The sequence below is a fragment of the Haliotis cracherodii genome, unplaced genomic scaffold (genome assembly GCF_022045235.1).
Source record: "Haliotis cracherodii isolate W230 unplaced genomic scaffold, xgHalCrac1.p SCAF_8, whole genome shotgun sequence".
NCBI lineage: Eukaryota > Metazoa > Mollusca > Gastropoda > Lepetellida > Haliotidae > Haliotis > Haliotis cracherodii.
In genome coordinates this window covers 1,816,735-1,838,683 of record NW_027266341.1, presented here as the reverse complement: position 1 = coordinate 1,838,683, position 21,949 = coordinate 1,816,735, and the positions used below count along the sequence as shown (strand labels likewise).

At 39.7% G+C, this 21,949-nt stretch overlaps 1 protein-coding gene across 1 annotated transcript in view; it reads right to left on the bottom strand.

The window, feature by feature from the left end:
* The window catches only part of LOC139449757 (protein YIPF5-like), a 182,391-nt gene that overhangs the window by 156,430 nt on the left and 4,012 nt on the right, over positions 1-21,949 (bottom strand). Inside the window, exons 3-4 of the mRNA XM_071231285.1 lie at positions 20,298-20,452; positions 1,526-1,560 (exon numbers count right to left, since the gene is read on the bottom strand). Of these exons, the coding sequence (XP_071087386.1) occupies positions 1,526-1,560; positions 20,298-20,452 (190 nt within the window). The remainder of the gene's footprint in view (positions 1-1,525; positions 1,561-20,297; positions 20,453-21,949) is intronic.

Here is a 21,949-nt window from a genome sequence, read left to right as displayed (position 1 = left end):
CAGAAATACCCCGTGTAAACCTGGTCTTCAGAAATACCCCGTGTAAACCTGGTCTTCAGAAACACCCCGTGTAAACCTGGTCTTCAGAAACACCCCGTGTAAACCTGGTCTTCAGAAACACCCCGCGTAAACCTGGTCTTCAGAAACACCCCTTGTAAACCTGGTCTTCAGAAACACCCCGTGTAAACCTGGTCTTCAGAAACACTCCGTGTAAACCTTGTCTTCAGAAACACCCCGTGTAAACCTGGTCTTCAGAAACACCCTGTGTAAACCTGGTCTTCAGAAACACCCCGTGTAAACCTGGTCGAGTTGGAAAGATTAGAAAATACATTCCGACTGTCACTTTCCAAAACTGGTAATCAAACTTTTGAATGATATGACGAAAAGTAATTCTGCGGTGAGCTGTAATGGGATGTCCTCAGATCTATCATCTGACTTTAATGAGATTGCCAGTCAAGTCAGTAAGAACACAATGTTCAGTAAACAGGAAAAAAGTTATTTATCACAGCATCAGAATATGAGGCTGGAAGATGATATATCATAGATATGTCATGTCCACTATTATGTTGATAATCAATGGTGAGGACCCATAGCTGAAAAAAGCATCGATAGCCACAAATAATATTTGTTTTGCTCATTCTAGAAATCGGTTTGCCTGACAGGCTAAACACAGAAACAACAGCAACTTCATGGTCCAGTTGTATGTCGCGTACCTGATTTTTAATGTGAATAAATGTCAGAGTTTGTGTTTTGGGTATAATATCAGATGTTAGCTGCTTTGATGCTTGTGTATGAGAACAGAGAATATTTCTGTTCAACTCCTTCCTTCAGTGGAAGATTGTTTCCATAAAATCTGAAAACATTTAAATCATTGTATATCATAGCACCAACATAACTTCCTAGAAATACTTCCGCTGGAGGAAAAGCCATGCCAATCTCATGCATGGAACAAGCTGCCTGGAGTTATCTCCCTTTAGAGCAGTGAAAACACGTTCCTCACAGCGTTAGCCTGTTCGTGGAGCTCCCAATACCATCGCTGCCACCAGTCGAAGCTTCCCCACTGTGATAGGTGATGAAAACCATGCTTGGAGTTGAACTCGCAACCGGTGACCATTATGTTTACAAACAAGTGATGGCTGTCATGACTGACGCCTTGAATTATTTTCTTTGTTTGTCAATTTGAATTTCTATTCTGTTTCAACTATCATGTAATTGGTATAGTAAGAATTTAAGGGGGAAGTTGCATGATTTTCTGTTAGTCTGCAATTTCGAACTAATCCGATCAAATAAACAAGAAGGCAAATGTATCGGGGAAAAATGGTCATTAGGAAACCTTTTCAAATTAACTGTGATGACATTCCCAAAGACATAAACAAAAGTATAAACGTTACTACAATTGGGGATAGGGGGCAAATTCCAAGATTTTTCTAATGTCTGCGCCAACACTAGTGGCAGCGATGTTAGCGAGAGTGTAACGAAGATGTCACGCGCTGGGGAGGAGCTCGCAGTGAAAGCAGGGTCCTACCTTCTGGATAATGTGGTCGAAGTTGATACCAAGCTCTGAAAAATAAAAAAATGCATCAGTACAAAAAGCAACACTTGAAACATGTGAACTATTGACAAATACAGCTACCAAGGATACATCTGTCTGGTCGGATGGGTGAGTGAGTGAATAAGGTTTTCTGCCACTTTTAATAACATGATTGTACCTGCTTTGGTTGCACCTTTATCCACACCACCCTTGTACAAACAGACCAGAGTATTATCACCCACAGGGGTACAATGACTGTGTAATATTTGCAATATTTGCTCATGTGCATTTTAGCAAGTCTCAATGCTGATTGGTCAGTTGAAGCTATATGTCACAGTACTTCATTGTTGACAAAAATATCATATGACATCATCCATTGTTACAAAATGTCGCCACACATTGATTACATTATGTCGTCTGAACAATAAGCTGCCCTCGGGGAAGTTTCTTTTGAAGATATCAACAACAAAGATTTATAAGATGCTATATTAGCCGGTCCGCAGGGACTGGCAGTCACATGAATTACCGGTCCAAGCCTAATTTTACCGGCAAAATAATTTGTAATTACCGGTAAATGGGAACGCTGTGTAAGTCCTGTTAAGACCATTCGATTGGACAGCTATTTTTCATGTCATTTAATTAGTCAGCTATTTGTTGTGTCATTCGATTGGATAGTTATTGGTCATGTCATTTGATTGGACGGCTAGCACTAGCGGGTACTCCGAGAATTCCAAACTAAATGCCCGTGCTATCTGTGAAGATCTGGTTTAGAATTGGTCTTCAGTAACCCATGCTTGTAGTAAGAGACAATATTTGTTTGTCGTAAGAGGTGACTAACTGGATCGGCAGGGTTAGGCTTGTTGACTTGCTAGATGCATGTCAAAGGATCCCAATCGCATAGATCGATTCTTATGATGTCAGTCACTGGATCATTTGGTTCCTGATTATTTTCAGATCACCGCCATATAGCTGGAATATTGCTGAGTGCGGCGCTTAACAACAAACAAACAAACAATGTCAGGTTCAGCCACTTCAAGAGTGTGTACATATCACAACAGAAACTAGTCAGGTTTGAAGCCCTTGTCATGAGCTCTACCGGCTACTTAGCATTATAAGTGGCATACTGCTTTTGAACAGGATGAGCAAACAAAAAAGGTACTAACTTTATCATCCAAAACAGGCTTTCACAGAACATACAACTAAGGTGACATCAAGGGATATCTCAAAATTGCATGACAATGCCTTGCAGACCATTGTGACATCATCAGTTACAATGACATCACAATCAGATGACCTCACTATCATCTCAGAAACTAAAGCAGGGGTGCGTTTCAAAGCCCCAAACACTTGCAAGCGATGTACAGTGATTCGCCTTACAACAGTGCGCTAACTTTCAGCCAATTGCAAGCAAAACAATCGCTGGCTGAGGTCGCTTCGTTCTGAAACTAAAATGGAACATGCATGAAATACTCATATTCCCCGCCAATATGACATGTCCAGTTGTGTGCAATGCCTAATTGCTAAATTACAGAACTAAAAAAAGTTATTGCTGGTGTTGTTTTGCAACAGAATACGTTACTGTATTTGTAATGAGTAAGGATGAGACATATGGACGAACAACTTCTTTATTACAATTAGGAGCAACGTTTCAGTGTAGGTTCTAACACTGTTATCAAGCAAGTTAAATACTATGTATGGTTGACAAGAATATATACAGGATAGGAGGCAGTGTTTATACAGTTGAGTAGGTTTAAGATCAGTTACATTGTTGTATTTGTAATGAGTTGTGTTATTACTTAAACAATAATCAGAGAAGTAAGGGAGTTCTTACTTAACTTTGAGATCAATGAAAGCAGGGTCACCATGAGGTGTACTGAGAAGTACAGCTCTGGCATGATCAGTAAACAACAAGTCCAGTGTAGCTCCAAGACAAGTGGAGAGTGAATGAGTTGAGTCATTTTCCCCACATTAAAGAAATCTTCAAGTTTCAGTTTTTCACTCAGATCACAGTTGAAATCCCCAGGAACTAGGATGCTTGGAGGGATCCTGAAGTTTCTGCATGAAGCTAGTCAGTGAATGCAACAACCGTGTCCATGACACTTTTGGAGGAACATTCACACAAGCAATGCCGAACTTACCAACAAGAAAGGAAATGTATTCAATACTGCATGATGACATTATGTGCCAAGTTTGGTGAAGAAATATGGTACGGTTTTCAAGATCTGCACCGGAAATGAGGACTACCATCTATGTCAAAGTCGTTGCAATGGAAACTCGAATTTTTTATTTTTTTAAATCCTTAACTATCAAAAGGCACCAGTTCACCACTAGACCTATCTATGTGCCACATTTGGTAAAGAAATATGGTACTGTTTTCAAGATCTGCTTTGGAAACGAGGACTACCGCCATTTTCAGTCTAAGCCATGGAAACTCGAAAAAAAATTTTTTTTTAAATCCCAAACTATCAAAAGGCACCAGTTCACCACTAGACCTACCCAAGTTTATTTAAGATATCTCTCATGGTATTTGTGTTCTGCAGGGGATAATAAGAAATTCTTGACTGTATTGAGGAAATGAGCAAAGGGAGCTAACAACCCATCATCCTCAGTCTGCTCCACATCTTCAAAGTAGTCATAAATTTCATCTGTTCATCATCGAGCCACTTCTATTACGTTCTTCATTACTTCAAGGCAACCAAGCGGTAGTCTGGCTGCCATTTTGGAAGAGTGCGCAAGTGCTTCGAACTGTTGCAAACTCCAGGTTGAACGATTGATTTGCTTTCTCTATTCTCTAATCTCTCGATTCATGGCTTACAACGTGCCCTAGGTTAGTTCTACTTTCTACACTCAATACACGGTTTATGAGTGTTTACAAAAAAGGTGGCAAGGATGATATTGGATGATAACCAGAATCTCAATATGCCTTTTGACCTAAAACACATCAACATTCGCTTTAAAATGCTATCAACTTTAATATGATATATTTGAAATCAAAAGACACTAAAGTGAAGCTCTCTATGTACCTCTTAATGATGCTTTGACATCTTTCAAACATCAAAATCTCAATATCATGTTTCTTCTGAAAGCATAATTGATATCAAAAAGGTCAATCAGCGTCTTTTGTAACAATAATCACTTCATAAATCAGTCCAAATGGTCGATAATAGCTTTATATTTTATCTGTGATCAGATACAGACATGCATACATGTATGAGCAGAGTTGGCGTTTTGTAAGGGTGATGCAGTGGATAAGGTGGACCACTTTCAGGGCTGAAGCCACAGAAACATGACAGTGAGTGAGTTGGTTTAACGCCGCTTTTAGCAATATTCCAGCAATATCACAGCGGGGGACACCAGAAATGGGCTTGACACATTGTACCCATGTTGGGAATTGAACCCGGTTCTTCGGCGTGACGAGCGAACGCTTTAAACTAGGCTACCCGACCGCCCCCGACAGAAACATGACAGTGAGGGAGTTGGTTTAACGCCGCTTTTAACAGTATACCAGTTATATCACGGAGTGTCAGCTTTATGTGGGAGGAAAGCCCGAAGTGATGCAGGTCTCAGACGTTTACCACTTCGGTGAAACCCACGAGCATGGGTATGGTGCTGACAAACCTAGAAACATAATCGGAGCGAACCGGGATTCGAACCCACAATCATAGGTTTCTGGCATGCCCAAGGGACGCAACTCTGCACAGCGAGTAATGGCGCCTTAGATGACTGGGCCACCCGTGCCCCCGATTATCGGTTATGGTGCATGGTAATGCATGTCCCCTAAAACTTACTTACAATTTTAATAATCTTATGTTTTACATTGAAACAATGTTTTTCCCCTATATCAAAACCATTATCAGCTGATCACCGCGAGCATGTAACACTGGAAACACCAATCAACAAATTTGAACTGAAGTACGCAATTTAACCCCATTATTATACTATCTGGTTAATAAAGTTGATTGCTATTTCCATCTTATTTTTCGAGAAAATACACACAGTAATTTTAATCTCTGCATATAAAACAATGCCTTGGAGAGCAGGAAATACAATTTTTACATCAAATTTCATATTTTTATTGACAAAGTTTGTTATACTTGTTCGCCCACCTGAATTCGCTGAAGGGATACAATGTGTTTTTTTTAAAGTGCTCAACACTCGAGAAAACCTTTTTTAGACTATGAATCATATACAACTACTATTCTAATCTTTTTTCAAACGTACATCACAGATCGTGTTAGGTAGGCAGAGCATGTACTGTTGTGTTGGTCATCTACCCTCTACGATTCCAACTCCGTTAAGACACGACCGCAGGAGATATATTGTCAGTACTCCGTTAAGACACGACAGCAGGAGATATATAGTCAGTACTCCGTTAAGACATGACCGCAGGAGATATATTGTCAGTAATCCGTTAAGACACGACAGCAGGAGATATATTGTCAGTACTCCGTTAAGACATGACCGCAGGAGATAGATTGTCAGTACTCCGTTAAGACACAAAAGCAGGAGATATATTGTCGGTACTCTGTTAAGACACGACCGCAGGAGATATATTGTCAGTACTCCGTTAAGACACGACCGCAGGAGATATATTGTCAGTACTCCGTTAAGACACAACAGCAGGAGATATATTGTCAGTACTCCGTTAAGACACAACCGCAGGAGATAGATTGTCAGTACTCCGTTAAGACACGAAAGCAGGAGATATATTGTCAGTACTCCGTTAAGACACGACAGCAGGAGATATATTGTCAATACTCCGTTAAGACATGACCGCAGGAGATAGATTGTCAGTACTCCGTTAAGACACGAAAGCAGGAGATATATTGTCAGTACTCTGTTAAGACACAACCGCAGGAGATAGATTGTCAGTACTCCGTTAAGACACGAAAGCAGGAGATATATTGTCGGTACTCTGTTAAGACACGACAGCAGGAGATATATTGTCAGTACTCCGTTAAGACATGACCGCAGGGCAGGAGATAGATTGTCAGTACTCCGTTAAGACATGACCGCAGGAGATATATTGTCAGTAATCCGTTAAGACACGAAAGCAGGAGATATATTGACAGTAATCCGTTAAGACACAACAGCAGGAGATATATTGTCAGTACTCCGTTAAGACACGACAGCAGGAGATATATTGTCAGTAATCCGTTAAGACACGAAAGCAGGAGATATATTGACAGTAATCCGTTAAGACACAACCGCAGGAGATAGATTGTCAGTACTCCGTTAAGACACGAAAGCAGGAGATATATTGTCAGTACTCCGTTAAGACACAACAGCAGGAGATATATTGTCAGTACTCCGTTAAGACACGACAGCAGGAGATATATTGTCAGTACTCCGTTAAGACACGAAAGCAGGAGATATATTGTCAGTATTCCGTTAAGACATGACCGCAGGAGATATATTGTCAGTACTCCGTTAAGACACAACCGCAGGAGATATATTGTCAGTACTCCGTTAAGACACGAAAGCAGGAGATATATTGTCGGTACTCTGTTAAGACACGACAGCAGGAGATATATTGTCAGTACTCAGAGGCCATTACTGTCCCGACAATGTCGACATTATAATTTTTCTGAAGATTGGTTGGTTGGTTTGTTGTTTAATGCCGCACTCAGCAATATTCCAGCTATATGATGGCGGTCTGTAAATAATCAAGTCCACGCAATTGGGACGGATGACAACCAAGTCAGCGAGTCTGACCACCCAATCCCGTTTGTTGCCTTTTACGGCAAGCATAGTAGCCTTTTACAGCAAGTATGAGTTGCTGAAGACCTATTCTACCCTGGAATCTTCACTGAAGTTAACTATTCAGACTGTGAAGTATATTGATTATTTTCTGGTGTTTGAAATTTGAAGTTGTTATTATAAAAGAATTTTGACAAAATCATGGAAGGTCAAAATTTTGACATGCTTGAAGTCATGAAACTGAAAATAAGCTATTTTCTTTTCTTAAAAAAATAAAGTTTCAAGATTCTTTACTTCAGCATTGGAGGCCTTGTGGCCCAGAGTACAATACATTTATATCTAATTTATTTGTGGATCTCACATACCGGTAATTGATATGCAATTATGCAATTTGATTTTTGTGTTTTTCAAATTTATCTTCCGATACAAAGCAAGACCTTTGATTGTTGAATGTGTTCTAGAGACATTAGTTCAATTATTTTTGTACGCAAAGGATATTTATGGTAATATTGTGGAATAAATGTATTTCTACTTTGCTAATAATATGAACAGACTAGTAAAAAGAAACAAAGTAATCTTATATAAGAAATATATCTACAAAATAAATTAAAAATCCAAATGGAGCCAAGAACAATGCTAAATGTCAAGAGCGGAGCTAATATAGAGTTGCCAAATTATTCTCAAGGGTCTGGGAGACTAACGAATGACTGATGTAAGTGGCGAAAACATGTCCGGGGCCATAAAGGATAACATACCTGAGTCATCCAATCACATGCCAAATCAGAAGCAGTCTGACCCCAAGCTTTTGTCTAATGCTTCAATGTGTCAATATTAATTTTTAACTAAACAAAAGCAACAAAACCCTTTCCAATTCAATAGAAAATCTCAGCTGAAACCAGAGTACAATTCTGACTATATACTGAGCATGGTTTATTAATCATAACAACAAAAGTGATGATACCAGCTGTTTCGCAAAAAGGTGTTTCGTCAAAACAGAGAAAGAAGGCCATTTGGTTGATAATGGGATATGTTTTACCTTGTAATATTCACTTCAATAATTTATCAGTTTCCTATTCTGAGCATGTCTTGGGTTACTGTCATAGATAAACGTCTCCTGTATGTACAGCTGACTCTATCACAACCTTCATGAACAGCCAGGAATCAGGAGCAGGTTCCTGTACAGTCATGAAGGGGCTGACAAGTTGTCATTGTCTAACTATTATAACACTGCTGGTCAACATCAACGGGTCATACATCCTGACAGAGGGCATGTCGCAGAGAAATAACACCAGGATCGTTGTTGATCTTAATCAGTATTGTGGAGTGTGTCCAGCTAATGGACTTTGTCCATATTTTATGGACTTGGTCCACACACAGTACACTGGAGGGCTGAAAACAGATGGTGACAACCACTTGGAGGAAGGGGGCTTCCTAACACACAGTTTGCAGTTGAGAAACTATATCCTTTTGCTACGGATAAGGAGACATGCCACTTCAGAACCCAGGACCACGACAACAGGGCAGAACATCTCAAAACCAACATCAGGATTAATGGTAAGCATTAAGTAACTAAGTTTTAAGATTTAAAAATATGTTTTGGAAATCACAGAGCTATATATATATCTTTTCATAATCATTTTAAGGACCTTTGTTCCATATCACCAACTTCTGTACTGAGAGATGGTAATTAATTAAAAAAAAGAAAGAAAGAAAATCAGAATTTAAAGCAACTGAATTTCTATTTTCTGCTCGCTCTACTCTTTCAGTGAGTGTGTGGATTTTAACTCCACATTGAACAGTATTCAAACAGTAGAATTTGGCTTTGTTCACAAGGTGTCTAGGCCAGCAGCCCACATCACAGAGAGACAGTGTTATTCTGTTCTATCACAGCTCTTCTTAGTTGTGTAGGCTTATATATACATACTGGTACATTGCAAGCTACTTCAAAATTATCTTCATTGTTACTGGACATCAGCATATTAAATTTATTTAGAGAAGGATTGACACAGAATTGTGCTGATATATAACAGTTCCTGATGGATTGATCTATATCACAAACAAGGATAAAATTATACTCATCTTCTATATACAATCTGTTACACAGTAAACATACTCTCTCACTTCCTGATTTCGGGGTAGAATAGGTCTTCAGCAACCCATGCTTGCCGTAAAAGGTGACTATGCTTGTCGTAAAAGGCGACTAACGGGATCGGGTGGTCAGGCTCGCTGACTTGGTTGATGCATGTCATCGATCCCAATTGCGTGGATCGATGCTCATGATATCAATCACTGGATTGTCTGGTCCAGACTCGATTATTTACAGACCGCCGTCATATAACTGGAATATTGCTGAATGCAGTGTTAAACAACAAACCAACCAACCAACCAATCTCACTTCCTGGTTGTTGGCAGTGTCGTACAGTTTCAAGTCTTAACTGAAGGGAACTACATCTTAGTTTTGCAAGACAGTTTCTAAACTCAGAGATACTAATTACTGGTACATTTACATACATTTCTAGATCAAATGACATTTTATACAAAGAATAACTATACGTTTTTTAACTGTTTTGGAGGGTGACATGCCAGTTTTGTTCATTGTTAGACTTTAACCGAAATGTAAATTCTGAAATGAATGTAAGAACGTTACCGACAGATTGGGGTTCCCAACTATAGCAAAAACCATTGGAGTAGAGCAAGTGCTTAGTCTTAGATACCCTGTTGATCTTTCCATTATTTGCAGATGACAGCAACATATTGTACTATTTTTTTACATACCGTTTTTCAGAAACATTCACAATTTGACACCAGTATTTTACAGCACGTTTGTAAGCATATATATATATATATAAGGGATAGCTGCCAAACTCACCCCTTACAATATGACTTGGAGTTGATAATTTTACATGTGAGGTAACAAATATCTAACCCACAAATTTCTGAACTCTACAACAAAATAGGACAAATGTTTGTATCCAAAATTTTGAAATATGTCTCATATGGGAAGGGTTGAATTGATGACAATGATCCCACACAACTACCCATCCACACCCACACAACTACCACACCCCATTCCACACAACTACCTACCCACACCTACACAACTACCCCAACCACACCCACACAACTAACCCACCCCATCCCACACAACTAACCCACCCACACCCACATAACTACCCCACCCCATCCCACACAACTACCCCACCCCATCCCACATAACTACCCCACCCCATCCCACACAACTACCCCACCCCATCCTACACAACTACCCCACCCCATCCCACACAACTAACCCATCCCATTCCACACAACTAACCCACCCCATCCCACACAACTAACCCACCCACACCCACATAACTACCCCACCCCATCCCACACAACTACCCCACCCCATCCTACACAACTACCCCACCCCATCCCACATAACTACCCCATCCCATCCCACACAACTACCCCACCCCATCCCACACAACAACCCCACCCCATCCCACACAACTACCCCATCCCATTCCACATAACTACCCCACCCCATTCCACATAACTACCCCACCCCATCCCACATAACAACCCCACCCCATCCCACACAAACACCCCACCCACACCCACACAACTACCCCACCCCATACCACATAACTACCCCACCCCATCCCACACAACAACCCCACCCCATCCCACAGATTACAAATATCTAACCCCCAAATTTCTGAACTCTACAACAAAATAGGACAAATGTTTGTATCCAAAATTTTGAAATATGTCTCATATGGGAAGGGTTGAATTGATGACAACGATCCCACACAACTACCCACCACCACCCACACAACTACCCCACCCCATTCCACACAACTATCCCACCCACACCCACACAACTACCACACCCACACTCACACAACTACCCCACCCCATCCCACACAACTAACCCACCCCATCCCACCCAACAACCCCACCCCATCCCACAAAACTACCCCACCCCATTCCACATAACAACCCCACCCCATCCTACACAACTAACCCATCCCATCCCACACAACTAACCCACCCCATCCCAGACAACAACCCCACCCACACCCACACAACTACCCCACCCCATTCCATCCCACACAACTACCCCAGCCACACAACTACCCCATCCCACCCTACACAACTACCCAACCCCATCCCACACAACTACCCCACCCTATCCCACACAACTACCCCATCCCACCCCCACCCTTACAACTACCCCACCCAATTCCACCCCACCTCCGTAATTTCTGGACACCTTTTTCTTGTTTACCTCAGTGGCGCAGCATAGAGTTGATATTTGATGGGTTTTTTTAAATAAATATGAGGTAAGGTGACCACAGATGAACATGATTGTGTAGCCTCTGGTTTGTGAAGCAGTTGCCAATAGGTTAAAATAAGTGACATTCATATTTCATGAGATATCGAGCTTTGATGTGGGAAATCTTGAATAAGGACCAAGATGGCGGGTGTCAATCCTTGTCTATAGTATATGTATATAGACGAGTGTGATTTTTTTTTATACGAATATATTATGCTATACATGCTATCATCGAGGTCCTGTGAACTCAACTTGTCTCTAAAATGATGGTTCCCTGTGTTTCAGAGAGGAAAGCAGCAAACATCTCAACAAATGACAATGCCTCCGTTTCAAGGACATATTCATCGGGCAAAAACAATAAATACTTCCCCCCACTGCACACAGAAAGAACTTGCGACAACTTATATTATCACACAAGATGGTCATGGTCATAGAGCATATCTATATGATCGAAGCAAGAAAAAGTTTCAGCCATCAGGTTTCCACACAACTGGTAAATGCAGGGCTGCTTTTCTCGACATACTCACCTCATTTTTCTATTGGGCTGATATGAGTGGCATAAAACGTTCATGTGTCAGTGGAGGAGATGTGCATACCGTGATCTCAATCCCAGGATCTACTGATGACATTAGTATTGACAGTAACAGAGCACTACTCTTTTTTACTCACGACCGCTCTGGCAAGTCAAAAATATGTTGCATTGATATGAACAAGAAGAGAAGAGAAGTATTGACAAAGAGGACTGTAGGTCCAATACTTATGTCTCTAGACACAGAGAAGCAGATCTTGTATTGGAAAGTTTTATATCACAACAAACTGTACACCCTGGTGTACGGAGACAACAGGGGCAGCGCCTCCACTTACACATTACTGTCAAACTGTGGAAGACATGAATCCTATTTCACTTATTTTCCTGATAAATCCATCATAACATGCTGTCAAAAAACAATTCTCATTATGAAATTGGAATCCAAAAAAACACAAAGAATACACCTCAGGAGGCATCACGATTGTGAGTTTGTGCACGTAACCAATAACCAGATCCACGTGCTCAGTCACCACAGACTTCTCCTTTTCACACTGACAGGGAGACCATTGGCTGTGATCAAATATCCAACAAAACGAAGATACTGGCTCATCAAGTTTTACTAGTGTCTCATTGACTTGTGTTGACTTGTGTTGACTTGTGTTGACTTGTGTTGACATGTGTTGACTTGTGTTGACATGTGTTGACTTGTGTTGACATGTGTTGACATGTGTTGACTTGTGTTGACTTGTGTTGGCATGTGTTGACTTGTGTTGACATGTGTTGACATGTGTTGACTTGTGTTGACTTGTGTTGACATGTGTTGACATGTGTTGACTTGTGTTGACTTGTGTTGACATGTGTTGACATGTGTTACTTGTGTTGACATGTGTTGACTTGTGTTGACTTGTGTTGACATGTGTTGACTTGTGTTGACTTGTGTTGACATGTGTTGACTTGTGTTGACATGTGTTGACATGTGTTGACTTGTGTTGACATGTGTTGACATGTGTTGACTTGTGTTGACTTGTGTTGGCATGTGTTGACATGTGTTGACTTGTGTTGACATGTGTTGACATGTGTTGACATGTGTTGACATGTGTTGACTTGTGTTGACATGTGTTGACATGTGTTGACATGTGTTGACTTGTGTTGACTTGTGTTGACATGTGTTGACATGTGTTGACTTGTGTTGACTTGTGTTGGCATGTGTTGACATGTGTTGACATGTGTTGACTTGTGTTGACTTGTGTTGACATGTGTTGACATGTGTTGACTTGTGTTGACTTGTGTTGACATGTGTTGACATGTGTTGACATGTGTTGACTTGTGTTGACATGTGTTGACATGTGTTGACTTGTGTTGACTTGTGTTGACATGTGTTGACATGTGTTGACATGTGTTGACATTTGTTGACATGTGTTGACTTGTGTTGACATGTGTTGACATGTGTTGACTTGTGTTGACTTGTGTTGACATGTGTTGACTTGTGTTGACATGTGTTGACATGTGTTGACTTGTGTTGACTTGTGTTGACATGTGTTGACTTGTGTTGACTTGTGTTGACATGTGTTGACATTTGTTGACATGTGTTGACATGTGTTGACATGTGTTGACATGTGTTGACTTGTGTTGACATGTGTTGACATGTGTTGACATGTGTTGACTTGTGTTGACTTGTGTTGACATGTGTTGACATGTGTTGACTTGTGTTGACTTGTGTTGGCATGTGTTGACTTGTGTTGACATGTGTTGACATGTGTTGACTTGTGTTGACATGTGTTGACATGTGTTGACTTGTGTTGACATGTGTTGACATGTGTTGACATGTGTTGACTTGTGTTGACATGTGTTGACATGTGTTGACTTGTGTTGACTTGTGTTGACATGTGTTGACATGTGTTGACATTTGTTGACATGTGTTGACTTGTGTTGACATGTGTTGACATGTGTTGACTTGTGTTGACTTGTGTTGACATGTGTTGACTTGTGTTGACTTGTGTTGACATGTATTGACATGTGTTGACATGTGTTGACTTGTGTTGACTTGTGTTGACATGTGTTGACTTGTGTTGACATGTGTTGACATGTGTTGACTTGTGTTGACTTGTGTTGACATGTGTTGACTTGTGTTGACTTGTGTTGACATGTGTTGACATTTGTTGACATGTGTTGACTTGTGTTGACATGTGTTGACATGTGTTGACTTGTGTTGACTTGTGTTGACATGTGTTGACTTGTGTTGACTTGTGTTGACGTGTGGTTTGTTGACATGGTGTTTTCTGTGACATGTGCTCATGGTTACTTCATCTGCATATTGTACTGCATATTGCATTGTATACAATATACTGTATACTGTATTGGATATTGTACTGTATATTATACTGGATATTGCATTGTATATTGTACTAAATATTGTACTGTTCATTGTATTGCATATTGTACCGTATATTATACTGTATATTGTATTGCGTATTGTACTGTATATTGTAATGTGTATTGTGTATTTTAACTGTATAGAGTAGTGTATATTGTACTGTATCACGACCTTACTATCGAATTGTACTGCAAGAAAGTGTTTATTTACAGTAAACTGATTGCATGGCGCAATGGCCTGACAGGTTGGATAAGTGTTCATACTATCAACCACTGGTTTGCTTTGCCTGAATTGGGTAATATTCTGCTTCAATCTTCACTCGCGCACACACCACCTGCAACGACCATGGTGTCTCTGACACACCAAGCTGTCAAAGTAGCCTTATGTTCAGGCCTGTTGAGGAATTTTTTTTTTTAAAATCTGTCGCCTATCTTTTTGTTTTATTGTTTCATTATGTTTCAGCAGTTAAGGTGGGGTGAGGTGAAATGGGGTTTAAAATGGGTTCAAGAATATTGCACTTATATAGTGGAATGTCGGACTGTCAATCTGTCTGCTTGTGATAGTCTTGACTATGCCTGTTTTACAGTGCTAACCGATTGAGATACCATGCCAACGTTTAACATGGATACCCTACTCAGACACAATACACTGACTCGGAGCCAACCAGTCCTTGTCTTAGCCTCTTACTGCCAAGCACCAGGCAGGGTAACAACAAGAACCATCTTTCAACGTCTTCTGGTTTGAAGATTGCCCAAACCCTGACCTTCCCCTCTCCTGCCAGATGCTCTATCCACTGAACCACAAGAGGTTGTTCTTCATTAAAAGTGAGTGGGTTGGGTTTAACGCCACTGTTAACAGTATTCCAGTCATATCACGGCATGTCAGCTTAATGTGGGAGGAAAGCCCGAAGTGATGCAGATCTCATACATTTACCACTTCTGTGAAACCCATAAGCACGGGTATGGTGCTGACAAACCTAGAAACATAATCGGGGCGAACCGGGAATTGAACCCATGATCACAGGCACCTTAGACGACTGGGCCACCAGTGCCCCCTCATGTATTAAGAGTTCACGCTCCTTATAAAACCTTGCAAAAGTATCCATAACGCTTGAGAGTTTGCACGCCATTACAAAAATACATCCAAATTATCTATAATTCAGCTCAGTTTGTTTTAAGGGAATTAAAGAGAACATTAAAAACTGAAATGTGATATACAAAACAAATCTGAAAACTTTTAGGAGTACATGTACATGGACTAGCAGTTCAGGCTAACAGTGTCATATTTCTTCCATTAATAGGAAAAATGACCCTAATGGAGACTTTAAGACCTAACACAAATAGGTAAGGCTTGTGATACTTACCGTATTCGACTTAATAAGCGTCCGGGGCGCTCTCAAAATAAGAAATAGGGGTCTCTTATCAGAATATAATTTTGGTGAGACAATAACAGAGTTGAAAAATTGTAAATTTCGTAGTTAATGCTGACAGCCTGAAATGATACAAAAGAAAAGTCTGTGCGTATCATACATGACAGATAAATTTTCCCGAATTTACTTGCCCATAATTAAGGGTGCATATAACACACGAGTGCGTATTATTAACGAATAAATAAGTCTTGTCTACATTGATCAATCGGAAGGGGTGCTAATTGGGATTGTTCACCAGCCAATATATCAGCAAATATCGCCGTGGGCGCTTATTAGAGCGGGGTGGCTTATTACGTCGAATACGGTATACTTCCTACCGTATCAAATGTTTCACAATATACTGCGAATCATAATTAATGCATCACCAAATCAAATCATGAATTTAACGTGACTTATCTGTCTTTGAGATTTGCAAACCATTTGTTGCAACACAGTTTATCTATTTCTTTTTTGGGGTGGGTGGGTTGACAAAATGTTTCATGGAGGGACGTAAAATATGATGCAGTCCTAAGACCAGCACTCCAAAGAATATTTCTGTTAACACGATTTTGATCTTTTGAATGTAGGTATACAAAGTTAGGTCCATGCGCCACCATGTTGACTGTACTGGACATTTTCACAATACTTACATGAGCAGTGTTTATTTTGGTTTAGCTCTTGCATGATTCTCTCTACTCTGTCAGCTGCACTGGATGTGACCACCCACCCACCCAACTCTTAAACTAAAGGTTTTCACAGTTTATTTCTAAGTGAGTTATTATGTACATTTTTATGTCAGTAATAAAACTTACTTCCCCAACCGGGTTTGTTCATTATTTACATGTGCTTGAGATTGTTGGAGATGTTCAAATGAGATCGTTGGAGATGTTAAAATATTTGACTAAGTGGTCTGGAATGAAGATGCTGTGAAGCCTGCTTGTGCCTGTGAAGCAACATTGACCAGATTTTCCCCTAAATAACCTGGTTGAATGTAGGCATTTGTGTGAGATTCATGTCATTATTTCCAGCAGTGAACCTAAAGTGACAACAAACTCCAGTCCGTCGATGATAATGTGTCACGATATTAAGGCAAGCTAGGGACACTCGCATTTTTCGCTTTAATTTCAGTAGTTTCCAGTTTTTACAGAATGAATAGTTTATCTGAGTTTGATTTTCAATTCAAAGAAGAAGACAATTTCATCCCCATCCCCCCATCCTTGTGTTTTTACGTTTGGGAAATAAACACACTGTGTTCAGTGTTGAGCTACCGTATATCACCGTCTATAAAGCGACCCTATGTATAAGGCGACCACCCTGTACAAGCCTTCAAAATCAATGCTAATTTATATACCCCGTCCATAAAGCGAATCGGAATGAAGTATGTCATCAGCACTTACACAATCTCTTCATTTGCAATGAAATTGTATTTGTCTTCCTCAGAAAAAAATTACATCGTATCACTTCAGAGAATTCAGGGAAATGAACAGATCTTAATAATTAAACTTGGTCCATAAAAAAGTTGCGATAAAACATAACTAGACATGATGATTTACCGATTAAATTGTATTTCCTGTTCTGATAGGCATTACCTGTAGATCTAACCATGCTTATTGAATTTGGAACTGAATGTGCAGCTAAATTTAACATTGGACACCTCACGCTTCTTGTTCAGTTCCACCTGCAATTCAGTGTGGTTAAATCTACAGGTAACCTGGCAACACTTGAAAACACAGTATTTCAGCTCCCATGTAAAGAAAATATCCCTTTTGTGTAATGCCCAAATATCTGCACATGGCAGGTTAATATCAACAAAAAAGGCTGAGTGAGTTTAGGTTTACGCAGCTTTTAGTATTATTCCAGCAATATCACAGTGGGGGACATCAGAAATGGGCTTCACACATTGTACCCATGTGGGGAATCGAACCCGGGTCTTCAGCGTGACGAGCGAACACTTTAACCACTAGGCTACCCCACTGCCCTAAAAAAAAAGGGGATCGTATGAAAAGTCACATACTAGTCACATTGCATGATTCCTACAAGGAATTACTCAGCAGCTGAATGTACCCAAAAAGCGTTCAAGGTAATGTCTGCAGAAACCATGCCAGCATCATCTTGTGCTCGACATGAGGGGAAATTGTTGCTCTGTAACAGAAATCATCAGGGTGAGATGGTATCTTATGTACATGTGACAAGCAACAGGTTACATTCCCACAGGGAACCAGTGCTGCCAATCAACTGTCTGAAACTGGAATGCAAGCATGAAATACTCCGCCAATATGACATGTCTGGTTCAGTGCAAAGCAAGAAATATTGCTTGCACATTGTTAATACATGCTGACGGGAATAACAGGAAGTATAGAGCCCCGAACAAAGATACATATATTACCTTATTTGTTTTTTCTCGTCAAAAGGTTTATCTAATCGCTATAAATATGAACATTGTTGTAGGTAACATGCCGTAACACAAAATATGTGCATATTATTTTGAGCTTATAAGAATTATGAAAAAATATGAAAATATTTAATAGTTAATTTCACACCACACCTTCATGTGTCGCCGTAGCTGAGGTTGACAATTACACATTCTCAACTCAAACATTGCAGGTTCGAACCCCACTGGCAATATGTTTTCAGAAAAAAAATGAAATTATTCACTTGTTAAAAAATGTAAATAGTTCTGTCTATTCCAAGTGGAAATTAATTCAAATGTTGGTTCAAGGTAATGTATAGTTGACAAACAACTCTCCATTCCTGACAAACAAGAGTTTGCCACTAACGTGGCTATATCCCCCGCCCCTGTTGCACAGTTTATGACATAATTAAATCTAAACAAACCCTAACCTTTTTTAAACGAGGTGGAACTTGTCATGGAAATTGTAAAAAAAAGAAGAGTTTGGAACCTAAGTCCATCTTGTTGCTATGGTAACGTAAAAAATAAACATTTTTAAAATTTCTAAATAGCAAAAGGCACCAGTTCAGCATGTACCTGACAAACCTGCAAAGTTTCATTAAAAAATATAGAACGGTTTCTGAGTTATGCTCCGGAAACGAACCCTACCCTCACAGAACCTAAGTCCATCTTGTTGCCATAGAAACGTAAAAAATTAAAAAATTAAAAAATTCTAAATAGCAAAAGGCACCAGTTCAGCATGTACTTGACAGACCTGCAAAGATTCATGAAAAAATATTGAACGGTTTCTGAGTTATGCTCCGGAAATGAAATGTGACAGACGAATGTACGAACGGAGCCCGTTTCTATATCCCCCGCCAACAACAGAATGACGTCACAGATGTGTTTTAAGTTTTCACAAACTTCCAGTCATGCCGACCAAAGGCAACCAGCAGCAGGCTCTAAAACTATGGAATCCGTACACCCCTTGAATAGGACCAGCCACACAAATTACAAACACAATCCCCATAAAGTTTTCTTCGTAATAAGAACCCGGCACACTTTCAATGGAACTAAACACATTAAATCATGACATGTCTAACCATTTGTTGCAGTCTGCATGTCTGATTAATATTTTATTTCATTTCAGTAAAGTAAGTCAAGCCTGAATGATTAATAATTAATAATGATTAATATTTTCATTGGATTAGGAGGAGAAGACATTTTAATGCCCGTATTACAGGTCTGATGGACGAACGATGGACAAAGTGTTGGGACAAAAACTCACAATAACTGGTGGCCCAACAACAGCCTCCAGTGTAAACAGGCAAGCATGGTAAGGCGGGCCCACATTTGTCGACATCTATTTGTCATTTTATTGGCAAATAGCATTTTTTATCGTAACACATTTTACGGAAAATATATGATATTCAAATGTTTCAGAGAACTGTTTACCTGAAGGCTCGGATGGCATGTATATTTACAACATTAATACACATCTTGTAAATATAACATCATTTCTTTAGCGGGGGGCACGGGCGGCCGAGTCGTCTAAGGTGTCGCGATTCGCTGTGCAGAGTTGCCTCCCTTGGGCACTCCAGAAACCTATGATTGTGGGTTTCGAGTCCCGGTTCGCCCCAATTATGTTTTTAGGTTTGTCAGCACCATATCAGTGCTCATGGGTTTCGCCGAAGTGGTAAACGTCTGAGACCTGCATCATTTCGGGCTTTCCTCCCACATTAAGCTGACACGCCGCGATATAACTGGAATACTGTTAAAAGCAGCATTAAACCCAACTCACTCACTCACTCATTTCTTTTGCAAATACAAAACAATGAAAAAACCTCTCACCATCAACATTTTACCCTTATTGTCTTCAACTTGCATGCTTTAAAACATTGTTATTTTTTTCTTAATACAAATGGATTTAGCAAAACTGTTTTCATACTCATCATACTTGACAAATTGTAACACTTTTAACCGATGTATATATACATATTGTTCACCCCTTACTTCATAAGAAGGACGTCATTATCCGACATTACCTTCCATCAGTGGAGGTTCATCTTCAAAATTGTCAGACGTTGTCTCATTGAAAGAAGTTGCCGGGGTCATGATGGAGCCAGTGTACCCTGCCTGGGGACTGGGGTAGCCTTGACCTTTGTTGTACTGCTGGGTGTAGTCAAACTGGCCAAACTGCCTGTAACATGGGAGATAACTCAGACAGTCCAAGGGTTGTTGTATCAAATGAGCATACAGTGAGTTGGGTTGACAATATTTCTCTCATAGCCAGCGTGTCACATTGACATAGGCGGGATCAGAGGAACAAGGTTAGTGAAGGTATATATCATAGCTAACCACTAATTATTAACCACTAGGCATGTTGTTTTACATAGTTAACCACTAGGCATGTTGTTATACATTGTTAGCCACTAGGCATGTTGTTATAAATAATTAACAACTACGCATGTTGTTATACATTGTTAACCACTTGGCATGTTGTTCCACATCGTTAACCACTAGGCATGTTGTATTACATAATTAACCACTAGGCATGTTGTCATACATATTTAACCACTAGGCACGTTGTTCCACATTATTAACCACTTGGCATGTTGTTATACATATCTAACCGCAAGTCATGTTGTTATACATTGTTAACCACTAGGCATGTTGTTATACATTGTTAACCACAAGTCATGTTGTTATACATTGTTAACCACTAGGTATGTTGTATTACATAATTAACCACTGGGCATGTTGTTATACATTGTTAACAACTAGGCATGTTGTTTTACATTGTTAACCACTGGGCATGTTGTTATACATTGTCAACCACTAGGCATGTTGTTTTACATAGTTAACCACTAGGCATGTTGTTATACATTGTTAGCCACTAGGCATGTTGTTATAAAAAATTAACAACTACGCATGTTGTTATACATTGTTAACCACTTGGCATGTTGTTCCACATCGTTAACCACTAGGCATGTTGTATTACATAATTAACCACTAGGCATGTTGTCATACATATTTAACCACCAGGCATGTTGTTCCACATTATTAACCACTTGGCATGTTGTTATACATATCTAACCGCAAGTCATGTTGTTATACATTGTTAACCACTAGGCATGTTGTTATACATTGTTAACCACAAGTCATGTTGTTATACATTGTTAACCACTAGGTATGTTGTATTACATAATTAACCACTGGGCATGTTGTTATACATTGTTAACCACTAGGCATGTTGTTTTACATTGTTAACCACTGGGCATGTTGTTATACATTGTCAACCACTAGGCATGTTGTTTTACATAGTTAACCACTAGGCATGTTGTTATACATTGTTAGCCACTAGGCATGTTGTTATAAAAAATTAACAACTACGCATGTTGTTATACATTGTTAACCACTTGGCATGTTGTTCCACATCGTTAACCACTAGGCATGTTGTATTACATAATTAACCACTAGGCATGTTGTCATACATATTTAACCACTAGGCATGTTGTTCCACATTATTAACCACTTGGCATGTTGTTATACATATCTAACCGCAAGTCATGTTGTTATACATTGTTAACCACTAGGCATGTTGTTATACATTGTTAACCACAAGTCATGTTGTTATACATTGTTAACCACTAGGTATGTTGTATTACATAATTAACCACTGGGCATGTTGTTATAC